This window comes from Anas platyrhynchos, chromosome 14 (genome assembly GCF_047663525.1).
Source record: "Anas platyrhynchos isolate ZD024472 breed Pekin duck chromosome 14, IASCAAS_PekinDuck_T2T, whole genome shotgun sequence".
In the NCBI taxonomy this organism is placed as follows: Eukaryota; Metazoa; Chordata; class Aves; order Anseriformes; family Anatidae; genus Anas; species Anas platyrhynchos.
In genome coordinates, this window is record NC_092600.1 from 15,902,464 (window position 1) to 15,926,487 (window position 24,024).

The following is a 24,024-nucleotide window of genomic DNA, read 5'->3' on the forward strand; positions in this document are numbered from 1 at the left end:
TTGAGTGTTCCCCGCTCTGGTACATCACACCAGCTATCTAAAGTGTTGCAAAGCCAGTGGAGAAAGGAATGACTTCTGATGAGTGTTGTCAGCAAGGAGAGCTGGCAGAGGTAGGACGATGTTCAAAACTAATACACAAAGGTTACCGCTGTTATGAATTGGTGTCATGGGCTGGAATCTGCCCTCTTTGTTTAGGGATTTCCAAATAGATGCACTGTTGTTATTCTTCTCAAGTACAATAATAATGTTTTTTAAACCAAAGCCAAAAATCCCATCGACTTTGACTGAATTAATGTTACTCCTGAGATATTTTTCTCATCTTGATTGCAGTCATGTATCAGCTTTCCAGTAGATGAGCTGGCAGAAGGCCACTGCTAACAGGATCTTCGATAGGAAGAGTAAAGAAATCTCTTGAACTTGTTTTGATTGCACAGATCCCTTGACTACTGTCAGACTTTCAGTTGTCTTTATTCCACCTTACTGTGACAGTAACTGAAGGGAAAGAACAACCTCTTTAGTGCTTTTGCCAATTTTACAAATAGCTTTTTCTAATCAGTAGAATATAATGATCAGAGAAAGATGTCTATGCCTTGAAGAGTCAATAAAAAGTCAGTTGGTATCAGTGAAGGTTGTCCAAGCTAGTGAAGTTCAGTTGGAACTGAAGTATATTTTAGGGTAATCTTTAAAAAGGAACTGGTTGAAAGATGATATCAAACAGGATTCGGTGTGTTCCATAGAGAAACTCAAACTCAGCTCCTAGGATAAAATGGATTTTCTCCTTTAAGTTTTGTCAACATCTAGTAATGAGGATGGTGCATTGTTACTTTTTTTTTTAACTGAGTACCTGGTAAATGCAGTTGAATGAGTGCTGACTCTGTGGTCTTGAGCTGACTGTGCATGGCCTTCTGCCTATCTTTGGTCATGATTCATTCTTTTCACTGTAACTATCACTGGGGGTTAAAATGTGCTAAAGTACCGATAAAACCAGCTGTTTCCTTAAAACAATAAAATAGGAGAGTTAACTAATATCTTGAAACTCAAATGACACCAAGATACCCACCCGTCCCATTGATTAGAATAATCGCCCTGTCCAAATTCTCATTTAAGTGATGAATGTATCTGCCATCAATAAAAAACATTAGGTGATGTGATGCTTCTGAAGACCATAGCCCTACTGTAAGAAGCCTCACAAATAGGGTGAGGGAGCTATAGGTATTGATTCAGATGGCATGTATCTTACTAACCTTTCTTTCTTCTGAATTTTCCCAAATAGGGTCGGGACTGCAGCGTGCCCATTAATTCTTGCATTCAAAATCCATGTCAGAATGGAGGGACCTGCCACCTCACTGAGGCAAATAAGGATGGATTCAGGTAATAACACAAAGTTCATTTAAAATGAGATGATAAACGTTTCTACTTTACATTAACGAACTATAATTACTACTTTGTAAAAGCTGCTGCACATGACAATTCTATCTGCCAGACAAAAAATTTAATCTGGTTTCAGTAGTGACATATTGTTTCCTTTGAAACAGGCCTCCTTATTTTCTCTTAATGGGACATGCTCTAAGAGCTATTTTGAGTGGTCTCCCTGATCTGCATTGTGTTATCTGTATGCTAATTTTCCTTGGGGCATTTCAAATGCACGCATACCCTTTTTTGTATTTGTAAAATAAGCATCTGTTGCTTGACAACCAGATGCAAAATGTTTTCATACTGAATCTTGTAGACAAACAGGCTTTAAAGAAACAATTAAAAAATGTGGAGAGATTGCCACATCTTTTTAGGCATAATGCTTGCAAAGAGAATAACCTTTAGAGCTGGCTATTACGGGTTTCAGTTTTCCCACATAAGAAAGATGTAACATAGATGGGGAGACTCCACGAGGAATTTAGATTTTTTTTCGTGCAGCTGTTGGGAGATTAATGCTCCTACAAGTCCTATTTTACAACTAAGAAAATACAAGTTCGAGGCTTTGGCCACTAGTTGTCATTAAAAAGTTGCTAGAAATTGTTTTAGAAAATTGTTCCTCAAATTTTCACTGATTAGGTCCTCAGAATTCATGCTATTTCTTGCACAAAATATGTATAAGCACACACCATGATGATGTTTCAGTTACACATATTAAAGCCTCACTTCTAAGAGCATGTCTGTATTACTCAGGCTGTCGCCGTGTATTCTCCTATATATAGCTTCTCTCAGGGAAAGACAGAGGGAGGGACAGCTGGAGGGAGACCCACAAGTGCACAGTTTATAAATGGGATAAGAAGGGAGTCAAGACAGTACATTTTTGCAGTTCAGTTCCAGTTTGGTTTCAGCCGTGATTAGGATTATTCCAGCTGAGGTTGACTGTTGACCAGATCAGCAAACCCATATCATCTTATGTCAGAAAATACAATTTCTTCAAAACAGGAAGGGCCAGGTGAAAATTTGGGTGACTGACAGGACTTCAGGTACAGTCAGAGACTACTAACCCCATCCTCCTCCCCAGCCAAAGGCACAACACCTTTATATTTCCAGCAGAGCACTGTAGCTTCTTCTTGACTCCCCAAACCCTTCATCAGGGAATGAGGCACAGAATAGCTTCCCTCTTGCCCTGTGGGTGGGGGTGGGATGAATGGTGAAGAAGAAAAAGGGAGAAGTACCCCAGAGCTTCTCTGTCTCTGGGCTTGCCAACCCTCAAGAAAATTCTCCCTCCTCCACCCCACACACTCTCCAGAAGCAGTTCCAGCACACGCTAGAAGCAGAAGCGAACTGATGATACTACAGTGGAAAAGTGTGCATTGATGGTGGTGAAAGGGACACTGCTGGGCTCTGTTACAAACAACAGCCCGAGGCTTTCCACCATACCTCTGGAACACAAGACGTGGCCGCATGTTTCCATGAGGCCATCTGGAGCTCTGTTTGAGCAGCTGCAATGAGACCCAGAGCAGAGCAGCAGAGGATGTCCTCCGGGTACAGACATGTGCGTGGGTCACATTAGTGCATGGGGGTGGGATGCAGAGGTTCTGCAGACTGTAGCACATGCAAATGGTCATGGTGCTTGACAGAACGGCACTCGAGATTTTGGTGAGACCACCGCTCAGCACTGGTGATCTGATAGTTCTCTTCTTGATTCAGGTCTTAACAAGCCCAGCAATTTTTGGAGTAAAAGTTCAGGTTTTGTTCAAGAGGTTTGTTCAATGTTCTGTTGCTGTATAGTTCAGTTTCCCTTTATGTCACCCTCATGTAATACTGGTTAGATGGCTTTGGCCAGCTTGTACCAAAGCAAAACTGTATTGTATTATCTGTCACTCAGTACTCATTTTGCAAAACCTGGCTGACACTAAAAATGTGCTAGTAAAACATTTCATAATATCTGTAATACTGGAATAAAAGGCTTCAGTTTTTATTTTGGTGCAGGTTTTTATTCATCATTTTTTTCTTCTTCCATGGTAGAAAGTTTAAAAAAAAATGCTTTGAATGAGCTGAAATAAAAGCTACTGTTGAATTTTTCTCATGAAGTTCACATTTTCAGGGGCTTTACTTTGGTTCCAAATGGGCGTAGTTTTTTAAATCCTTTACAAAACAGCAGGAGTGGTTATGTTGCTTAACAACTTTTGGGGCTTTTTAGGGAAGATTTCTGCTTTTATAGTTATTTATATAGCTTGGGTTGGTCTAATAAAAGACCCATAAAACCATATCTCATCAAAATCTTTATTCATAAAATTGAATGTTCAGCTTACGTGCTGCTCTAGTTCCTCACCGTGTTTCAATACAGACAGCCCATTAAGGCATCCTTGTCCCTCCCTGCTCTGCAGAACAGGAGTGTGGGGCTTTAGCATGTTTTAGAGAAGTGTGGAGTGGGGATGGAACAGTCCATGAAGGGGGAAGAAAAAAAAAAAAGATTTTGAGGGTGTTTTTTTTTTTATGGTGGGAAATCTCTTCTCCAGTGGATGGCAGCAGTCAGAGTTGCAAGAGTTGCATGCATGTAAGTTGTGCTCCTCAAGATGGGAAAACGTTGCATTAGATTATAGGCTGTGAGGAAGTAGATGTCAAAAACATTTTCATGAGAGGCCTCCTTAGATTTTTCTGTTGTGTGGCCTGTAAAAGAAATTATATCTTCTGTATATTCTCTTCTCAAGGGAAATATATTCATATACAGACTCTGCTGCCAAACTTGTCAAATCTTTACTCTTTTTAAAAAAAGAAACTTAAGCCAAAACTCTCTGCATGTGGAATGCCAAGCAGTTTAACTCTCAAGTTTCTGTAGCCTTAGACAAGAAAATTACCTTTTAAATAATGCTAAGGTGGTGATGTTCACCAGGCAAAGACAGGAAATTCATAGTTATGACTGAGATTCCAGCCTGAGTTGCCTGCTGTGTCTGGTACCTGCGAGGGTTCGCAGCAGCAGGGGACTGAATCGCTCAGATTTGTTATAGCAGTAGGTCCTGGAGGGGCATTCTGAGGGCACAGGTTCAGCTGGAGTTCTTCAGTCTTTCTTTATTCTTGCAGGTTTGTTTTTTTTAATCCAAATTATTTTCACATACTCTCTTTCTTTTTTCTTTTTTCTTTTTTCTTTTTTTCTAGGGAGGGACATTTTCTGCATTACAGAATAGTTGAGTGTCACTGTGTGACTCAGAGGATTAGAAACATGAAGTTCTTCCTCCCGTTACATTCTAATCTAATCTGTGTCTGCTATGACAAAAGGTTGCCAAAAAAGGTGCTTATTGAAACTGATAAAACGAGATGGTCAATCAGACATGTCTTGCTCATTTAGCATGCCTGTAAGTGAGACTTTGATGAAAGAGGCAGAGCTGTCAGCTCTGCTTCAGAGTTAGCCACAGGCAACCAGCTTATCTTTGATAGCCTACGGTGTTGGGAAACAAAGTTTGCACATTACTTTAACTTTTCCCCATATACAAAGATCTCCATTGTCCAGAGCATTTTCCTTAGTGTTTTTCACAAACTTTAAGTTCCTTCATAAATGAAAAACTCTGGACTCCCTACTGTTAATTCAGCCTAGTTTAAGGAGAAGTGTTGCACTTCCAGGCTTACAGGCTACTCTGTTGGAATACAGATGTAGAAAGCTCCTCTACCAAGAAAAAGTAATATTCCTCAAATAATTTATCATCAGTATTTAGAAGTTGTTTTTTGAAACATAATGTACTGTATGTATGCCTATTTTAATAAACAGATTTTTAACCGTTTCACTGCACTTTAAAAAAAAAAAAATGACTATAGTGAACTTACAGAATTGTTAGTACACCGCGGCTCCAAAAGTTTTCCCCCAAAATGTTGTAATTAAATTCTGTGTTCCATCCTATCTTCGAGAGAATAATGATGACTTTGAGCATTATTTATTTATTTATAGGAAAGTACAACACTAATGCAAAATCCCTAAACAAGAATAAGGAATTGGACCTGTATTAGTTTAGATCACAGTGTCTTAGGAAATGGTTCTTTCCTGCATGGCTCCATTGTTTCCTAGGTCCAAATGAAAAGCTGTCTCTCGCTGCCTCACTATTTAGTCAGAACACAGTTTTCATCATTGTCTCTGGAATTAATTTTCTCTCTCGGTCAGCTGGAACCCAAAAGTTTGATGACCTTCCAGTCACTCTGCAAACTTCATTTTTTTTCTAAGCTTTTTCTGGAGAAATACATACAAACAGTCCCAAACTGCAACTCTTTCAACATATGGTTCAATCCAGGTCCCACATTGTATGTTTTATCATTTAATTTCAGTCCTCATATTTGGCACATTTGAATGCAAATCAAAATAAAGAATTATACATAAGCAATAATGTAAAGACTCTGTATAATACATAGGGACCAGTAGCCAAATGTCATTAATTATGCTGACATTTCCTTCAGTATGGAATGTGTCCTAATACTGAGCAATTGTATGCTAACAATCCCATATGTATTATTACTAATGGTAACTCTACTGAGTTGAGTCATTACTGTGATAGTATTTAATAATGTCATTTTTAATTGCATACATGCAAGCTATCCCAGTCCTTTTGTGGAAGGAAAATGGTGTTATAGTCACATAAAAATAACCAGCACAAAGCCACTCTTGTTGCTTTTCTTTAAATGGAGAGAAAAAAATTGTGCTCCCAAACTGAGACCTTGGATGCCAAGATGCAGCCTGGAGCATATTTTTATGGCTGAGTTATAAGCCCCTGAAAATGGGGTTTTGTAATTGAAAAGGGTGACATGATGAATGTGCCACTGTATTTAATTAGATGTCTTTACCCCTTCCCCTACAGTCCTGTTCCCACAAAAGATGCTGTGCCAGCTCTTCTTTCATATCTGCTTCTTTTAATCCTCAGCATCATTGCAGGGTCAGCAAGAGGAGATATTTTATTGGCAACAATGTGATAGAAATGGGAAAAGAAAATATTTCTTGATTTGTTGGGTCCTAAGTTGGACTGATTTGAGCCATTTGGGTTTGAGTATTCATGGTGAGGAGTTTCTAAGTCTCATGACCTGTGAATGATCATGGCAGAACTGAAGGAAGGATGGCCTGTCCTCTACCCCTATAGGAGGTCCTAATATTGTGGTTACTCAGAACACATTCCCTACTCTTTTTTTCTTCCTCTTTGTTATTCCCTTATTTTCTGAGGTTGCCCAGAATCCAGGCTCATCCTCAAAGCCCAACCTACCACCTTTCCGAAGGGCAATGAGCACTGTACCATCCCTACCCTTGGAGCCCCTGCACTCCACTCAGTCTGTGGCACTCAGCAGGAAGAGAAACATACGCCGTGCTGAGAGCAACCAGCACAACAGTGCTGCAGGTTTCCTTCACAGACTCTGAAGCTTCCTATTTCTCCAGGGCATTCCCCAGCTCAGCTCCCTGGCACTCACATACAACAGAATAACCACTCCATGAGTACTCTGGCCATCTGAATTGAAAAAGTACATTGCAGTCATCTCTGCATTGGAAACTCTCCTGCTTTCAGGAAGCAGTGGCTGGCAATTAGTGTGACTGCTCTGGTGCTTTCTGTTTTTCATCCTCATCAATCAGCAGTGTTTTACATTTATTCAGTTCCTTTTCTGCCACCAGAACTCACATGGGAACGGAAATGAACAGCTCAGTAAATGTGTAGTTTGGACTGGGACTTGAAACAACCCTTCCTTTCTGCATACATGCTTTCTGTGACTCGCGAACAGCAATACTGACACTTCAAATATCATTGCTGGCTTCTTGGAAGCCACTGAAATGACTGAAGCACTTAACACATGTTTTTAGACTCTCTTTTAGGAAACCATGGCCACCACCTATCCACCACTTACAGTTAGTTTAAAATATAAAGGTTCTCTTGGCAAACCCAACTTTTAGATCTAGAAAAGAAACTGAGATTGAAAAAAATAAAATAAAGTCATTTGTCAGCCACTTAGCTTCTTATGCTCCCTCCAGGGACCGTACATCACAGTTTTGTGAGATAAAATATTTACTGCAATTATTCTTCAATAATGTCCACATCCTCACAGAACCGTTACTAGCTCTGCTATTGTTTGTTTGTGTTTAGCTTTGGTTAAATCATCTAGACATCATCAGCTCTTCTACAAATAGACATTGGAGGAGCTGTGGAAGTACTGAAACCTCATCGTACTCATAAAAGCAACCATTCCCAAACATTTCTTGTTTGGACAAGTGACAAAGTGGTAATGAGAAGAAAATGTTCATGTCTGTAAATTTAGTTCAAGCTGTTGTTCTTTCAAGAGAGCGAGCCATCTGAAAGCTGCCAAGTTGCCCTACGATTATGCAGTCCTCAATAAGCAAGTATGCACGTATTTGCAAAATCATTAGCAGAGGAGCCAAGGATTTGAATATTCTGATGAGTGTTCACTCTCCTGCCCTGAGGCTTTTTCCTTCAGTTCTAGGGTTATCAACAAAGAAAGCAAAGGGCAACACAACAAAAGGTGTCTACAGCTGATGCTTTTATGTCTCATGTAAATAATTGCATGGCCTCATGAACCATCAGATTGCATCCTTCACCAAACACGTAGTGTTAAAGTGCTTCACAATGGACGTGATTTTGGCTCCAGCAACTCTCTTGTATATCTTTTAATTTCAGTTTTATACCCAAAACCTCCTGCCTCTTCAAATCCATGCTAACTTGTATTATGTTTTGTCTTTCTCCAAAGCTGTTCGTGTGTCCTTGGGTATGAGGGAGAGAGGTGTGAAATAAACCCAGATGACTGTGAAGATAATGACTGCGAGAATAACTCTACATGTGTGGATGGGATCAACAACTATGTCTGTCTGTGCCCTCCTAATTACACAGGTAAGGTGTGCAATTAAAGAACAGGAATCTGTGAGGAGTCTCTGTAGTGCCTGAGGGGAAGTGTCTAAATACATGTTTATTTTGTCCATAAGTGCATAATTAACCAAAAAAGGTAGTCCCATTTTCAAGCAACGTGGATGTCCAACTGGTGAGTTACTGGAGAGATGTCAATTCTGCCAATATTGCAATACACTTGTAGTCACAAACACAACCACTATTCTGAGACAAAATTTTGATACTTCATTATAAAATACACTTAAAAAATACTAAAGTTTAAAGGGTCAGAAAAATTTGTACTTCTTCACATGCATTCTCTACATTTACTTCAGAAATATTCTCAGTACTGAGATGAGTCTGATATGAATCAGATATGAATCTTGTAAAATTAAAATAGTTCCAGTTTAAATTATGGTAGCTTTTGGGGCATGGCTTTCACCTGAGATCTTAAAGGTCTGCATATATTAAATAAGCTGAGCCTGACAATTTGCTGTTTAAATTCATTATCTCCACTTCACAGGTGTCAAAGCAAAGGCTGAGAAACCTTAGACTCATAGTTTTAAGAAACCACCCGTGAAAACTAGCCCAGTTAGCAGATGTGCAGCCACTTGCTAAGCCCACAGCGACAGAAGTTGGTAACTGAGTTTGCAGCAGAATGGCTGCCTCTAGTGCCCATGTTGCATTTCAGATAAATTTCTTCCTAAAACTTCTGCAAGGGTAGAAACCTTCCTAACTGCAATCTGAAAATGCTTTTTCTCAAGTCATTACTGGAGTATACTGTTGACTCATTCAAACCGCGTTAGCATGACCTTCCTGGCTCAGCATGGAGTGGTAAGGAAACACCTGCAACAGTTCCTAGTTCCATCCTTTGAAATGGGTTTATTACCTTCTAAGCATGGAGAAGTAATGAAGGGCTTCTTGTACACTGGAATATATTACATGTCAAGGGATTTAATGAGGATCAAGCTTGAGTGGCTGAGTAAGGCAGGGGGAAAGCTTCTAGAATTTCCAAACTCTTAAAATACTTTTGTGGCTGATACAAAGGAGGCCCATGTAAATCTTTAGCTGAGAAAAGCCTTATGACTTGAATGTACATTTATTGGAGTTCTAAAATGATCTTTCTGCCAAAAACTGAAAAATTTAGCTTAGCAGAGTAAAGAGTTTTGCTTATAGCATGTTGAGCCCATTGTGCTTACTTGTGCACTATTTATGTGAGCTATTCTTGGGTGGTTTCAAACAAAACTCTATACAAGGCGGCAGAGCCTGTACATTTACAAGAGGAAATATATTTGCCTAGCCAAGGAAAGATCTATCAAGTAACAACTGAATCCAGTATATATGTAAATGCTGTTTCCTTTTCACAGGCTTATTGCAGATTACTTTTTTTTTTTTTTTTTGTTAGTTTTCAAAGAAAAGCAGGAAAGAACTAGATTGGGAATTCTTCTCAAATGGCAGTCTGGCTAGGGGTCAGAGAGTTCACAGATACTTCAGAACCAATTTAGAAACATTTCTAGTCAACTTCCAGCTTTTTTTTTTTTTTTTTTTTTTTACACCTGCATATTGTCTGTGCTGTGCCTATGGTTCTTCACAAGAATTTGTCGAATACTCGTGTATTTTAGATCCCAGTCTTGCATGTTATACACACACAATTGCATATACCACCCAGTAAGCTTTTGTTGCTGGAGTACAGGCAGTCACTTTGACTGCAACAGAAAGAGACTGAGTCTTTGAAGAATAGCAGGAAACACCTATGGAAAAATATAGTATAGATAGTAAGTGAAGAAGGGCTGAAAAAATGGGAGTTAGCTTAAATTAGAAATCTGAAGAGTTTACAATAGTTCATGCTGGTTAAAAATAGGAAGAATTTAGCTTAGGGATATGGTTTAGTGGGGACTGTTAGTGTTAGGTCAGAGGTTGGACTCGATGATCTTGAGGTCTCTTCCAACCAAGAAATTCTGTGATTGTGTGAATTTAGTGAAGCACAGTAAAAGAATTGCCTTAACCGGCTTCACCTCCATTTTGGAGGTGGGTATTTCATCAATTGTGATCAGTCACCTGGAAGGACTCACTGCAGTGCAGCTGGCTGGGTTGAAATATCCCTCGGAGATACACCTGGCCCTCACCGAGCAGAAAGGCAGAGAAAGCATAAAGTAGCTGCAAGAACTGAAACCATAAGCCAAACAAAAGTTACAGATGAGCCAAGTGAATATGAGCCATGATTTTAAGGGTTCTCTACGAGCTGAATTCAAACACAAGAAACTGGACATCATCTGAAGTTGCTTGATCAAATGAACAGCAGCTGGGGAAATGCCATGGAAGTACACAGGCAAGTCATGGAGAAACACTTTAAAATTACTTGAGTGTGTGACCTGAAGAGAGAAGGATCTATAACCACAGAGTTTGACTGCTGAAGTCTCCTGTGACAGCCAGGACATCTCTGTGTATATTCTCTTTAAATAAACCATTGTGTAGTGAAGCAATATCTGAAGTTACTTTGGCAGTATCTTTAAAGATAGATAGATAGATCGATAGATAGATGCAGACAACTTTAATATTGTGGTTGAATATGCTAAGATTAGAGAATGTTAATATTTCAGATAGAAAGCAGGTGACTGAAGGAGTCAGGAATACTTATTCCTGCGCTCAGAATTGTGCTTTGAGCTTCCTGCCTCTCTCTCAGGTGCTGCCTTTGTTAACCATTGAGATAGAAAACTGTATGTGCTTCAGAGTTAACTGTGTGGAATTTATATATATTTATATGAGCAAAGATTGAATGATGGAGGATACTTTCCATGACAAAAGTAGTTTTTCTGTGAAGTAGTTTGGGTTACAATGAACTCTCAATGTGATGCTTTGCCAAAAGGAACAGCAATACTATAGGCAGGGTGTTTCTAGTAGGACAGGAAAACATAGGTTATATCAGGAGGTGGACTCGATGATTCTCATGGGTCCCTTCCAACTCAGGATATTCTATGATATCTCTTTTTGTTGTTACCAAATATTATACTTAATATTGTTGTTCAGAATTCAAGGAGCAAATTGAGAGATGAGAAAGATTAGAGATGAAGCATGAAAATCTTTGGGGGATTGAGATCATGTCTTGAAGATCTCAAGAAAAATCTTAATTAGCTTAATAAAGTAGGCAGAGAAAGATTTTCATACTTTACAAATGGTTCTACAGAGAATAGAAATTTCTTTAAGAAATTCAGTGGCTGGTCTTGGTGACTGAACAATCCAGACCATGCAACTTTATCCGAGAGTTGTTGATTCTAGATAGAAAATGGATTTCTCTGCACACACTGTAATTAAAAACGTGAGTTAAATTAAGAACAATCTAAATTACACTGAAGTTCAGACTAGATGTTTCTGTTTTGATAATCTGTGATGTTTTCAGTAGCATTCAGGCTGTTCATTATAGATGCCCAGCTCAGCTATTGCAGATGTCTACTTTTCTTGGCTGTAGAGGGAGGCAAGCTCTGGTAGCACTACATGGCAGGTAGTCTGAATCCTTCATTGCTCCTGTGGTCTTGGACACCATAATACTGCTACAAGTAACCGTACTACAGCAAACACTGCAAGTATGAAATAAATGCATGTTGTATGATAAAGAATAGTGTCAATAGCAAGAGAAAGAAGATCCAAGAATATGTGTGTTGTTTTGTAAGAAATATTTGGGATCTCCCCCTGTCTGGCAGACTAATGGTTAAATAACGATAGTAAATCTTATGTTCTGAAGTGAAACACAAATTTAAAATGCATGTTTTGGAAATGTTGACTAATGACAGATTCACAGTATCCAGGGTTTATTTTTTTCCGTACCTTAATATTTTTCTGTTTTATCTTCTGTCTGTCTAGTTTTACTTGTTATAGCCTTTTTAGGACAAAATATCCCAAATGATGATGCATAAATTTTTCTTTCATTGGTTGAAATAATGAAGTCCAGAAATCTTTCTTCAATTAATAGCTTTTTACAGTGTTTTCCTTTAAAATTCTTCGACTGTTTTTCCCCCACTCAAAGTAGGTTGTAGACAAAAAATGACCAATTTGTTAAGCAACAACTGAGGGAAGGAATTTCCCACACTCCAGACCCTTTTCACTTTTGTTAAAAAAAAAACAAACAAACAAACAACAACAAAAAAAAAAAAAACATGCAATAACCTTCTTCCTATTTCCTTTCCATCAAATCACTTTAAAAATGTGCTAGTACAAGTGGGTTGTATGAAAGAGGAAAATATAAGTTAAAGAGAGCAAGACTGAGAGAAAAGGTAGGCAGACAGCTGACTGCAGTAAAAAAAAATAATAATAAAGAAAATAAATCTGTGGCAGAAACATTAGACTCGATTCTCCGTAGTCAAGCCCTTACCCAGGCCACCACATTCCCTCACCATTCTTCCAAGTCAACATTTTCAACGTTTGTTTGTGTTTATATAACTGAACCAATATTCGTGCAGTGTAGCTGAGTCCTGATGGCCTTCGCTTGTCAGCTGATATCTTGTTTTTCCTCTCTCCAGCTTGCTATTTTATTCCTGAAGCTAAATTAAAAACACGTACTTGCTCCAGGATAATCATGTAGCCTATGTCCTGCCAGCTCTAATGCTTGAGCAGTTCATGGGCTGTTTTTTAACCTGATCTGACCACTTGATGGATTACAGCTCCACCTTACATTTTTGTACTGCTTCCTCCTCTTCAAAAGTATTTATAAGAACATCAAAAGAAGCAGCTATGAATCCTTCCCTTCCCTTCCCTTCCCTTCCCTTCCCTTCCCTTCCCTTCCCTTCCCTTCCCTTCCCTTCCCTTCCCTTCCCTTCCCTTCCCTTCCCTTCCCTTCCCTTCCCTTCCCTTCCCTTCCCTTCCCTTCCCTTCCCTTCCCTTCCCTTCCCTTCCCTTCCCTTCCCTTCCCTTCCCTTCCCTTCCCTTCCCTTCCCTTCCCTTCCCTTCCCTTCCCTTCCCTTCCCTTCCCTTCCCTTCCCTCCTTTTTCATCATCATCCTGATCTCTTAAATCTTCATAATTCTCCCCATCTCTTAGCTTCCTTATCTATTTCTGAATCTGTTGCTGTAACATGCCTCATCTCTGACTAATATTAACACTATCTCCCTAGCTTTGTGTTTTAGAAATGTAGGACAAAAATCATACATCTTTGTCCCTTCCGTTCCATTTTTCTGTTCATTACTGTCATAGACCTTCTTGAAAGACATCACTGATTTCCTCATAGCTCTAGATCCAAATATAGCATTTTATAACTCTGAAAAGAGTTCCTTTCCTCAGTCTCATTGTTCTCTGCACTCTCACTTGAAGAGGTATTCACACCTGCATAAAGGACTGATCTGTACCAAACAGGTACTATGTACTTCAGGTTGTTTTATGCTTAACTTGCTACTTAGTTTTGTTTGTGATTGCCATGATTTTTCCTTTCTTCTATCTGTCAGAAGCAGAAATATGTAGTTCTCATAGAAGAATAAAAATAAGGAAATATTTCAATTTTTGCTAAGAATCCTAAAAAGCCTCAGCAAACGGACACACCTCTTTGTTCTGAAACCTAACAGTAGCTTCTAATACAGAATGTAGGGTGTTTTTTTCTAAAATACATGGCGTCCCCTGGAGATGGTTTAAAAAAAAAAAAAAAAAAAAAAAAAAAAAAAGCAAATGTTTTAAAATAGTTTGTAGTTTGTTTCCCTGGGAAATAAAATAAAATAAAATCAACTGCAAGCAGTTTGTATCACAGGAAAAAAAAATATCTCAAAAATGAAGCTAGAAACTATTTTTGGTTTTATATGTTTGGAAGACAAGACCAAGATGTATTTTACCTTAGGGGACCTTGCGGTGTCCTGCGGTAGATGGTATCTGAGATTTTTGCAGTTATGCTACTTTTAGACAGAATGCTATTCACTGTTAGTGATTATGGTCCCTTTTTCTGGCATATCTTATTGTGGTAATGTTGTACAGCCAAAGCCAAGCACTTAGTCAAGCCAAACAACTCTAGAAGAAAGAAGTTTTGTGGGTGACTTGTGGCTGACACTCACTGCTGGAACTCTCCAGCTTGTTTCCCATAGCTTAGCCTGATTTGCAAGAATCCCTGAGGTGGGCATCAGAGGCAGCTGAAGTGAATCATTGCACTTTAGGTTGGTTTTGCCATCTTTCATGTTTTAACTATCTGTTGGACATAAACAGCAGAAGGTTTTTAGATAGCCTGATGTGGTTCTGCAAGGATACAGACTGCCTAATGAACACTGAAGGCTTTAAACAAGTATCTAATGATCAGCCTCTTTTAAAATTTCCTTGAGACAAACAGAAAATTATGGACAAAGTTTGGTGTATTTTCTTCATTCCTGAAGGAGTTTTGTCTTACATGGAAGTTTCTCAACATTAGTTGCTTGGCAAACGTGGTGTGTTCCTTACAGTGCAGAAAATAAATAGGCACCTACACTTACTATGTGTATAATCATAAATGAGAAGAGTTGGAAAGCTGGAAGTTCTCCCTCTGTGGAGATACTCAGAAGCCATCTGGATGTAGTCCTGGGTAACCTGCTGTAGGTTGCCCTGCTTGAGGAGGGGGGTTGGACCAGATGACCTCCAGAGGTCCCTTCCAACTTCAGCTATTCTGTGGTTCTTTGCATTGTACAAAAGCCTATGTGTACTTCCAGCCTTGTTTTATTAGAGGAGAGCCATGTCTCTACTGTGAGTTTGAACCCCCTTTACTTCACTGTACTGCGACCAAAGAGTAAGAAGCAGTACTGCAGCCTTAGTTGTTGGTCTCAGTATGGGTGTCCTGCCATGCTGGAGCTCTCAGCTGCAGGATTTCTACAAATTTCCTTGCTATAAAATGTAATGTTTTGGGAACCAGGTATGCTGGAGAATTTCCTTGTTAATCGGGACCTCAGCATGTCTCTAAGAAAATGTAATCTCAGCTTCCATATATTCAACTACCCATACATTTAGCTACTGCTTTCTTAAAGGATGGATGAAGTGAATACCATCCACAAATGGGCTTCATGATTCATTAAATCCAATCTGTGAGGAAACACAGCAGAGGACTAGAAATTAACCACCCGTCCATTACTTACCTGCTTACCTGCAGGTGGTGCGTACTGTGTAGTTAATAAAGCTGGGAGGGGCAGAGTCCACCTATGGATAGTGAATTCAGCACTCTGACACTGAAAAGACGGCCGTGTTAGATTTGCCAGTAGGAAATAAGTAGATGTTTCTGCATGTAAAGTATTCTTCAAAGACCTCTGTATTTAAAGTTGCATTCTGAAAGACCAAAGACCATCTGCAGTTCATTATCTTTTTGTTAGGCCTGTTAGAGTTCTGATTAGAAACAAAAATGTGTGACTTCAATCTCTCTATGACTTATGCTTATTAGTTAGAGTAGGGCTTGGTTAACTGTTTGGGGTTTGGTTTTTGCTTTTTTTATTGTTGGTGGTGGTTGTTTGTTTTGTTTTATGTTTAGTGGTGATGGTGGTGGTTGCTGTTTTGGTTGGTTGGTTGGTTTTGGGTTTGTTTGTTGTTGTTGTTTTGTTTATTTGTTTTTTGTTTGTTTGTTTGTTTTTTGATAAAAATCACGATAGAAAAGATGCCACTAGGTGAACTAGATTATGTGAACAACTGAATTGATCCTTAACAGATTCCAGACAAATCACATCATTGGAAAGCATTCCTATAAGGTAGTACAGCTCCAAAATATAGAGGGTCTAGCAAAATTAGGATATATTCCAGACGTAGTTGTTCTGAGGGGTTACACTATACGCAGGTTACCACCTTATAAGAGCACTGGAAAATTTTCTGTTTTAGTTAATGTTTTGCTTGCTGTGTTGCTGTGGCCTTTGTGATGTTGAATGTGATTTTTTCTTTCTTCGGCAGTGCATAGAACTGGAGCACGTTCTTTGTTCAAGATTCAGAACTGGGGAAAAGATCATTAGTTCGCTATCTAGATCTTGCTACTTAATCAGTTATCCCTTTGTTGAACATTAAGATTAGAGGTAATTGCTCCTTAATTCGGAACAAGCCATTTTCTTGAAACCTCAGTGTGGAGTCCAACTTCAAGCTACTGTTTAATAGGCCAAAACCTGATATGTGAACACTCAGATTAAAGCTGATGCTTTAATGTTTTTACGGCATTAGCACAGAATAAGAAGCATAAACTATCTTTTAATTCTTTGTCTGCTAAATATTGTGGGCAGTGTTCATCACGCAAGAGCAAACTTCTTCATTAACAATCCAGACAGAGAACTCTGTTACAGTGCTTTACAGGTAATTTCTTTTGTGTTTAGTAGATTGTTGGTGTCTAACATAGCAGACCAAGTGTATTTATTTACAACTGAAGGATTTTGACAATGTTTCTATTTTCTTCATTGCATGTTTAAACATTTGGAAGGGAAAAAAAATCTAAGATAAGCTTTTTTTTTTTTTTTTGCATCAAATAATATAATTTGATTATTATAAATATAAATATATATAAATATAATTTTTGCCAAATTATTTTCGTGGCAATCTCTCTACTAGCATGTTGTATGGACATCCAATGTCTCTCCACCCAACCATTTTTACGTTCTGTGTTCTCCTGAATTTTCCAGTTGGCTCTGACCTCTTTTTAATAACTGAAAAGAGAGAAGGGAAAAAATAAAATGCAAAAAACATTTCTAGCGATACAAGTTATTAGATACCAAATGAGTAGTCTCTTATGAGAATAACAGTGCAGTGCATTTTATTACCAGTAAAAGGAAGAGTTCCATCCCAACTTACCTGGCAATGTTCAGAAAAATTGCAACATATTATTTAATGACTCAAATATATATTGTCTCCCTGTGCAGGCTGTAAAAGTTTGCTCTGTGTGGATAAAGGCCAGGTTTCTCCATTGTTTCTTCACTGCAAGTTCTTTCCGTTTCTCAAATATTATTGTGAAATACTCAACAGCTTTTTTGCTCTTAGTCCTCCAGGCCCTACAAAAGCTCCTCTCGTGTGATGGTGAGAATATGTTCTGTGTTGCTTTATCAATTATTTCTTGAATAACAGGAATGAGGGAACAGAGGATCATCCAAATGACACGGAAGGCAAAAGAAAATCATAGAACTCATCAGTTGTGTATTGGAGGTTTTGATGGTCTTTTCAGAACTGTGGTTTTATTTACAGATAAATAAACAAAATACTATTGCCATCCACATTTCTCTTAGTGATTAAGGAGAAGAGTGTAACTTGGATCCTGGTTTTAAAAGTCTAGTGTGGCATTAAATAAATAGCTATCTTGACAGCTCAGAATGGGGGGAGGAAAAAAATAAAAAGATGATTGTTAAACTGTGTGTAAAAGTCATCTTTATTGTTCTGTTGTTGCCTTGGCTTCATTCTGAGACGCATGAAAGGCTACAGAAAAGCCTAAGCATGTTTCTTGGCAGTTTTTCATAAGAAGTGAGCCTTGTGAAAAGTGAATGTGGAAAGCTCCATGAAAATCAGGATTTTGCTGAAAAACAGAGAAATGTTGTATGAGATAATAAATGTTTTGATGTGGCTTTTTAAAAAGCAATGAGCAATGCTAGTGAAGAAGACAGGGAAATAGTTTCAAAGGGGAAAAATACCTTTTCTATTGTGTGGGGATTTTTTTTCTTCCTCTTTATTTCTTTTAATGCCTGAAACAGCAGCAGTGGGAGATGCACCTGCTAGTGTTCCACTTGTCAGTACTACTTGGTTCGAATCTGAAAGTTGCATTTTTGTGGCAGATCATGCTTCTCCTAAACAAGCACTAATTAACAGCACATTACCACTGTCCTTCAGAAGTTTGAAATGTAGTGTCCACAGAGCTGATGGGCCTATCTTTATAAAGATACCCTCTTCATTATCATGCCTCAGTTCTGCTGACCACCAAACATCATTGCGCTCATACCTTCAGCTGCTATGATAAGCAACATCAAAGTGGTTTTCTTCTTGTACGTTTGACATAGTCTTAACCCACTCTTCGTTGTGGTGTACTACATGTTGACCTATATTCTCAGGCTCTGATGGAAGAATGTGCGTATGCCTTGATGAAACAAAAAAAACATGTTTGGGGATTAAAAAAAAAAAAAAATCGCTTAGCTGATTAGAAAAGAAATATATTGTTTTGTTTTCTTATCTTTTATATGAGCACTTTAGAAACACTTGTGTAACCAGATCAGAGCTCTGATTTGAGTAGACATTGAATAGAAAGTTGGGTGGGTTTGCTACGTTTGGGAAAGCATTACACTGAAGTTTTCTGTTGTTTTAGCGTGATCGACTACCTTCCACTAATAGAGTTAATGATGCTAGAAGTTTGCCTAAGATTGTTTTCCAGTTCATTTTCAATTCACATAGCTATCCAGTGAGAAATTTGGACTAGACCTTCAGTTGCCGCACAAAGAAGCAGTCCTGTGTTACTCCAAAGAAGGGAGATAATAAGAGTTTTCCTCTGATACTGACATTCACGTGGTCAGTGAAAATTGCACTCTCAGGTCTGATGGCAGATTTTTGACTCAAATATTTTCTGAGTGAATGAAATACGAGAAAGTCCTTGTGTAGCGGGTGCCTTGGGTTTTGCTTTTCAGAGAATGTTTTATTTCCCTGGCATGTTTTCTGCAACATCTAATGAACATTGGTGGAGTTTGAAATAATGTATCAAGAATTTTCTTCCTGAGATGAGGCTGCTCTAGTTGCAAGGCATTCCCAAGTGAGCTCTCTAATGACTGATAGATGGGAAAAATAACAGGAAGGATCCTTAAACATTCCAAGTTTTGCAAGAAAAATGATAATTTTTTTGGATGCAGTGTTTGGTACTAAGCCTGGAATTCTCCTAAATTTTGATAGTGGAGCCTTCATAATGACATGGTGAGTCATAATATTTGACATTTGGGGAGATTTTTACTGGATCTCTAAGTACTTGTCAAAACTATTGAGAAGAATATTTTAAGAAGAATTATGTTTTCCTTTGAGAGTTTATGAAACTGTTTTTATTTGTTAAAGCCTGTTTCCTCTTCTTCAAAGCAAAAAGAGATACAGAAACTTGAAAAGTCTGTACTGAATGTTTTTAGTGAAAGGATAGTTGAAGGCATCTGTCCACGCTGTATTCAGTTATTAAATGGTCTTCAGAAAATATTTCCAGCTTTAGATCAGCACATTCTTTTAATGTCACCAGCCAGTTACATTTTATTCATGTTTATTTTCACATAAGATTTGTAGTATGCGGGTAAGGGACAGGAGATACACCAAGAAGGCAAATTGGCAATTGTCCAGACATCACAGCAAGTTCTGCCCAGTTTGTGTTCATGTCTGCCCAAAGGCCGAGGCCGTCACTTTGGTGGTTAGTATTTGTGAGGGTCTGTGGGCTGTGAGCTTTGGGATTGCTAAGTAAACAGACCTATCTCCAGTCTTGGGACCTCAAAAATGTGTTAATGGGTGTCCCCAGATGGCAGCAATGTTCAGATTGATAAGAATTGAACATCCCTAGTTGCTGTTAAGGAGTAACAAAGTATAATGGCAAACCTCAAGTCCAGGGAATGATCTGTTTCCCTGGTTCCCATGGATTTGCAGTATTCAGTTTTATTGGCATATCCCCCTTCCTGAGCTGCATACATTCATTACATTTGCCCAAGATTTGTCCAGGACTGCTAAAAGACTTGGTAGTATTTAATAATGGTGGCTTCCTGGGATTCTCTGGCTCCAGAATGAATTGTTTGTCTTGCAACTGCTATTACAAACAACAAACTGTCCACTGTGGATTGCCATGTTAGACCTCTCCAGTGTTGCCAAACCCAACCCACTAAAAGTCACGAGGGTATTTATGGCACGCTAATACAGGGCTTACACTGCTGGTACCCCTTCTCATGCCTCTAGGGCTTTTATTGCCGCTTCTCTTTCTCATTTGTGCTTGACCACTCTCAAAAGCAGATATCTTGGATGTTCTATGTTTGAAACAAATTTTTATTAAGTAATTTTTGCAAGTATGCATTATTCTTCCATTCTAATAGGAAGAATCAAATGAAGAGCTGTGTAGGTTGTACTGTAGGGAGGCTGGATATGTGGGAGAAATAACCTGAAGGAGGGAGCTGGGGGTGTTAACAGCTAAAACCATTCCTGTCACCACCAGAGCCCTCCTCAAAATTGTATTCTCAGTCATCCCTGCCAGATCACAGGACTGATAAAAGGTATTTTTGATTTGTGTTTGCCATCTGAATTTTGATTTTTGTGCTTCTCTTGGGTTGTATTTTCGTGTATTTCTCTGTAGCCACTACAGTTAAAAATGTAATTATTTTTGAAAAAAGAGATTCTCCTAAGACAGGTGGAGCTGCAGCTTCATGACAGTTCTGCTAAAACATTACCAGCCCACCCATGCCTCCCATGCTATCTTTTTTCCCACACTATCCATGTGACTTGTTGCTCACATAATGATATGTATTGTGTATGGGCACACAAAATACGCATAACCTTGAAACCCTGCAGATGTGGTCTTTGATATAGCTGCACAGGGGACTATGGTTTTGAGGGTTTCTATGTTGAGAGTACCTGACCTTTGCTTTTCCTGCAAGGCTTTGGGAGATGTGGGGTAGGTTTCTGTTGGTTTCATGGGAAGCCAAAGATTTCTGTAGTCTTTGGCTGGATCTCAAATCCTGAGGTACTGAAGTGTGACCTAATAATTTAGGACTCAGAGAAGGGTGGTGTTTAAATAAACTATCTGGTTTTGAACATTCTAGAGCTATTAATTATTAAAATCTAAACAAATCCAGGGTGTGGCATGTAACACACAATACCTAGAAACAGCTGAGCTGAGCTTACGTGTGATGTTTTTTTTCTAAAAAGACATCATCTCCTCCGAGCACAATAGAGCTAGTACTTCTCTTATAAATAGTGAATGTTTTATAATTATATGCAGTCCTAAAGCTGGTTCCTATTATTGAGAGTCACAGAGTTTGGGGGGAAGGGTTTGTGGGTTGTTGTTCTTTTCCAGAAAGATGTCCAATCAGCCTCTTTGGCAGAGTATTGACTATGGCTAAAGTATGCTTTGGTGTGAAAAATGTTACAGTCCAAAGAGTAACTTCACTTTTGTCTCACTTTCCTGCTTTAATGTAGGAGGTCCTGTGTCAGGAACTGACCGTTCTGTCCTTACTCAGTCTCCAAGCAGAGTTCTGATGTCAGTATTTTTCATACCACTCCCTCAAATTTGTGTGATACAAACAGTACGGTCATAACAGGTCAAAGGAACCCAATTTAATGAAGTCCCAGAGGCCGTCACAAGTAATATTGTCACTGCTGAACTACTGAGCTGTCTCTGTTCAGGGAGATCCACCATCCCTGAACATCATGGTTGTAGCTCTTTAGGATCATCCAAGTTGTGTTACACTTGTATTGCTTTTCTTTTGTCTTAGGTGAACTGTGCGATGAGGTGATAAACCACTGTGTTCCTGAGCTAAATCCATGCCAACATGAGTCCAAATGTCTTCCACTTGACAAAGGATCCAGGTGAGCATGTGTCCCATTGGTCTCCAAACACTGGGTAGATCCATTGGCTTGACTAGGTTTGAACTGTCTGTGAGCTTGGGTAGAAAATATTGAAATAAATAATGCAATACTATATATACTTCAGATTGTATCACTTTTTAGTGCAACCTTACAAACTTGGGGTTTTTTTTGTTTGTTTGTTTTGGTTTGGTTTTTTTGTTTGTTTGTTTTATCTTTCTGTGGTTTGCTTGCAAATAACGGATGTAACCCCAAAGCAAATAAATTATTCTGTAATGGAGCGTGACAAAAGATGCACTTCTGGAACAGTTACTGCAAAGTATCTTACACTGCATCAGAAACTGAGGACGGTTTCTTTATGTGTTCCTTAGGCTATCCATCAGTTCAAGCAGCGTAAGATTGAGGAGCTTTAACAGAGGTAACTCAGCTCTCCTCAGGCCACACTGGCTCAGTACTTAAAATCCAGTTCCAACAGTACTGAAAAGGGAGAGAGAAATGGGTGGGTAGAGCATAATGTGGGAGGCAGAAGCTTCCTGTTGTATTCCCATTTCAGCTATTGACTTCTGGTACGGCCGGTGGTCTTGGGGTGTACTAGCAAAAGCTGGCCTGGACTTCAGTGGGGCTCAGCTCCCTGCGCTCCCTCACCTGGGCAACAGCAGAAAACAGCTGAATGGGATGGCTCACACGTGGGAGCCACCTTCTTCTACTGGCTGTAGGGAAGTGAGCTTTGCTTGGCTCATGTTAGATTTTTTAACATCTCCTGTGTTTGTATTTGCACAGCAGGAATGACACTGACTGCTTCACAGCAACAAAACATCTGGAGGTTTGGGTGTTTGGGTGTTTTGAGAGGTGCATAGTAGCAGCACTCATCACTTCTCTGAAGAGGGAATTTCAGAGCAATTTAGCAAATAGCTTAGCTTTTCGATTGACTTTCTCTCTGTGGAGAGCTTCCTGAGGAAAGATCTTTGAATCAAAGCAGTAAGAAAAGAGAACGAATTCAGGAGGGCTCAGTGCAGCTGTGAGCTGTGTTGTGTGCTTTCTACTAAGGCTGTTTTCACAGTCGCATTGCTCTCCTGGTGGCTACCCTTTCCCTCCTGGGGAGGGCTCACCCAGCACACCCAATTTGTCTGGGGAGAGACAGGAGCACTCTTTGGTCCTCTTGGTAACCTGCAGTTTGGGTCAGACAGACTACGTCCTGTGAAGCAACTAGCATACCCGAGTAGCATACCACCTAGCATACCAACTAATACACAGAACATTGCAGCGTAGGTGAAGGAAGCAAAATAAAGTTTTAGTGATGTTGACTGTCTAGAGGGCAGCTGAACCTGTGCTAGACGGTCTCTACCGCTCAAACCAGGCTTTTGGGTGGAAAACTTCCAGACAGACACGTTTCCAACTATCAAGGAAGATGAAACTGTCAAATGATTAGGATGGTTCTTGAAATGATGCACAGGGAATGGAAAAGGTGGCGTGTGCTTGATACATAGATAGTCCTGATGCTCTTTCTAGCTCTCGTTCTCAGTTAATCCATCATTCAGCTAATCCAGTAGCTACAGCATGTTACACAAGGCAAAGGTTTGTAACTCGGATTGCCTTATGTCATTAGGTAAATGAAAGGATGCAGACAACAGTGATCCGGAATGGTTTTACTCTTTCTGGAAGCATTTTCATACCTGCCACCCAAATACTTTGAGTAAATCTGATGCTTGCTTGCTAGAAAAGTGTTCTTCACAGTGAGGCCATTAACCCTTGGGAGGAGCCTAAATAAATACTCATAAGTATTTTCTACTACTGTTTGTTGAGTTAATCTTCCTACTATTCAGAGAATGATAAACCAAATTTCTTTACTTTGCTTTCTCGCAGACCAGACTTGAAACGTGAAGGAGTCTTTCCAGTCCTGAAAGTAGACTTGTCCCGCTATTGCTTTTTCTTGCATACCTGAATTGTACCAAACCATTCAGAAATAGGCTAAAAGCCTTCAGCAGCTCTTGCGGGGATATGTGGTTGCTGATGGGTCTCATGAAAAACAAGGGCCAGTCCTGTGCCATCACTGATCCCTTGAGCAGTTTGGTGCCCTGACCTGTGATGCACCATGTCCTTAGCATCTAATGGGGCAGTGTAAATCTGCATGCACAATGAGTCAGGGTCAGGCATCATTCCCCTGCTCTTTTTTCAGAGGCAGGGGATGTGAAAAGCAGGATTCAGGCTTGTTCCTGAGCAGACTGTCCACTTGGCAGCTTTGGGCCATGGGCACACAAGTGGGATGCACCACCGAAGAGAATGATAGCAGCACAGACTCC

At 39.4% G+C, this 24,024-nt stretch overlaps 1 protein-coding gene across 6 annotated transcripts in view; it reads left to right on the forward strand.

Annotated features, from left to right (window-relative positions):
* SLIT3 (slit guidance ligand 3) overlaps positions 1-24,024 on the forward strand; it is a 515,831-nt gene that overhangs the window by 452,599 nt on the left and 39,208 nt on the right. For all 6 annotated transcript variants that reach the window (XM_027468588.3, XM_027468587.3, XM_027468585.3 and 3 more), the window contains 3 exons: positions 1,274-1,371; positions 8,134-8,273; positions 21,634-21,727. In XM_027468588.3, coding sequence (XP_027324389.1) covers positions 1,274-1,371; positions 8,134-8,273; positions 21,634-21,727 — 332 coding nt within the window. The remainder of the gene's footprint in view (positions 1-1,273; positions 1,372-8,133; positions 8,274-21,633; positions 21,728-24,024) is intronic.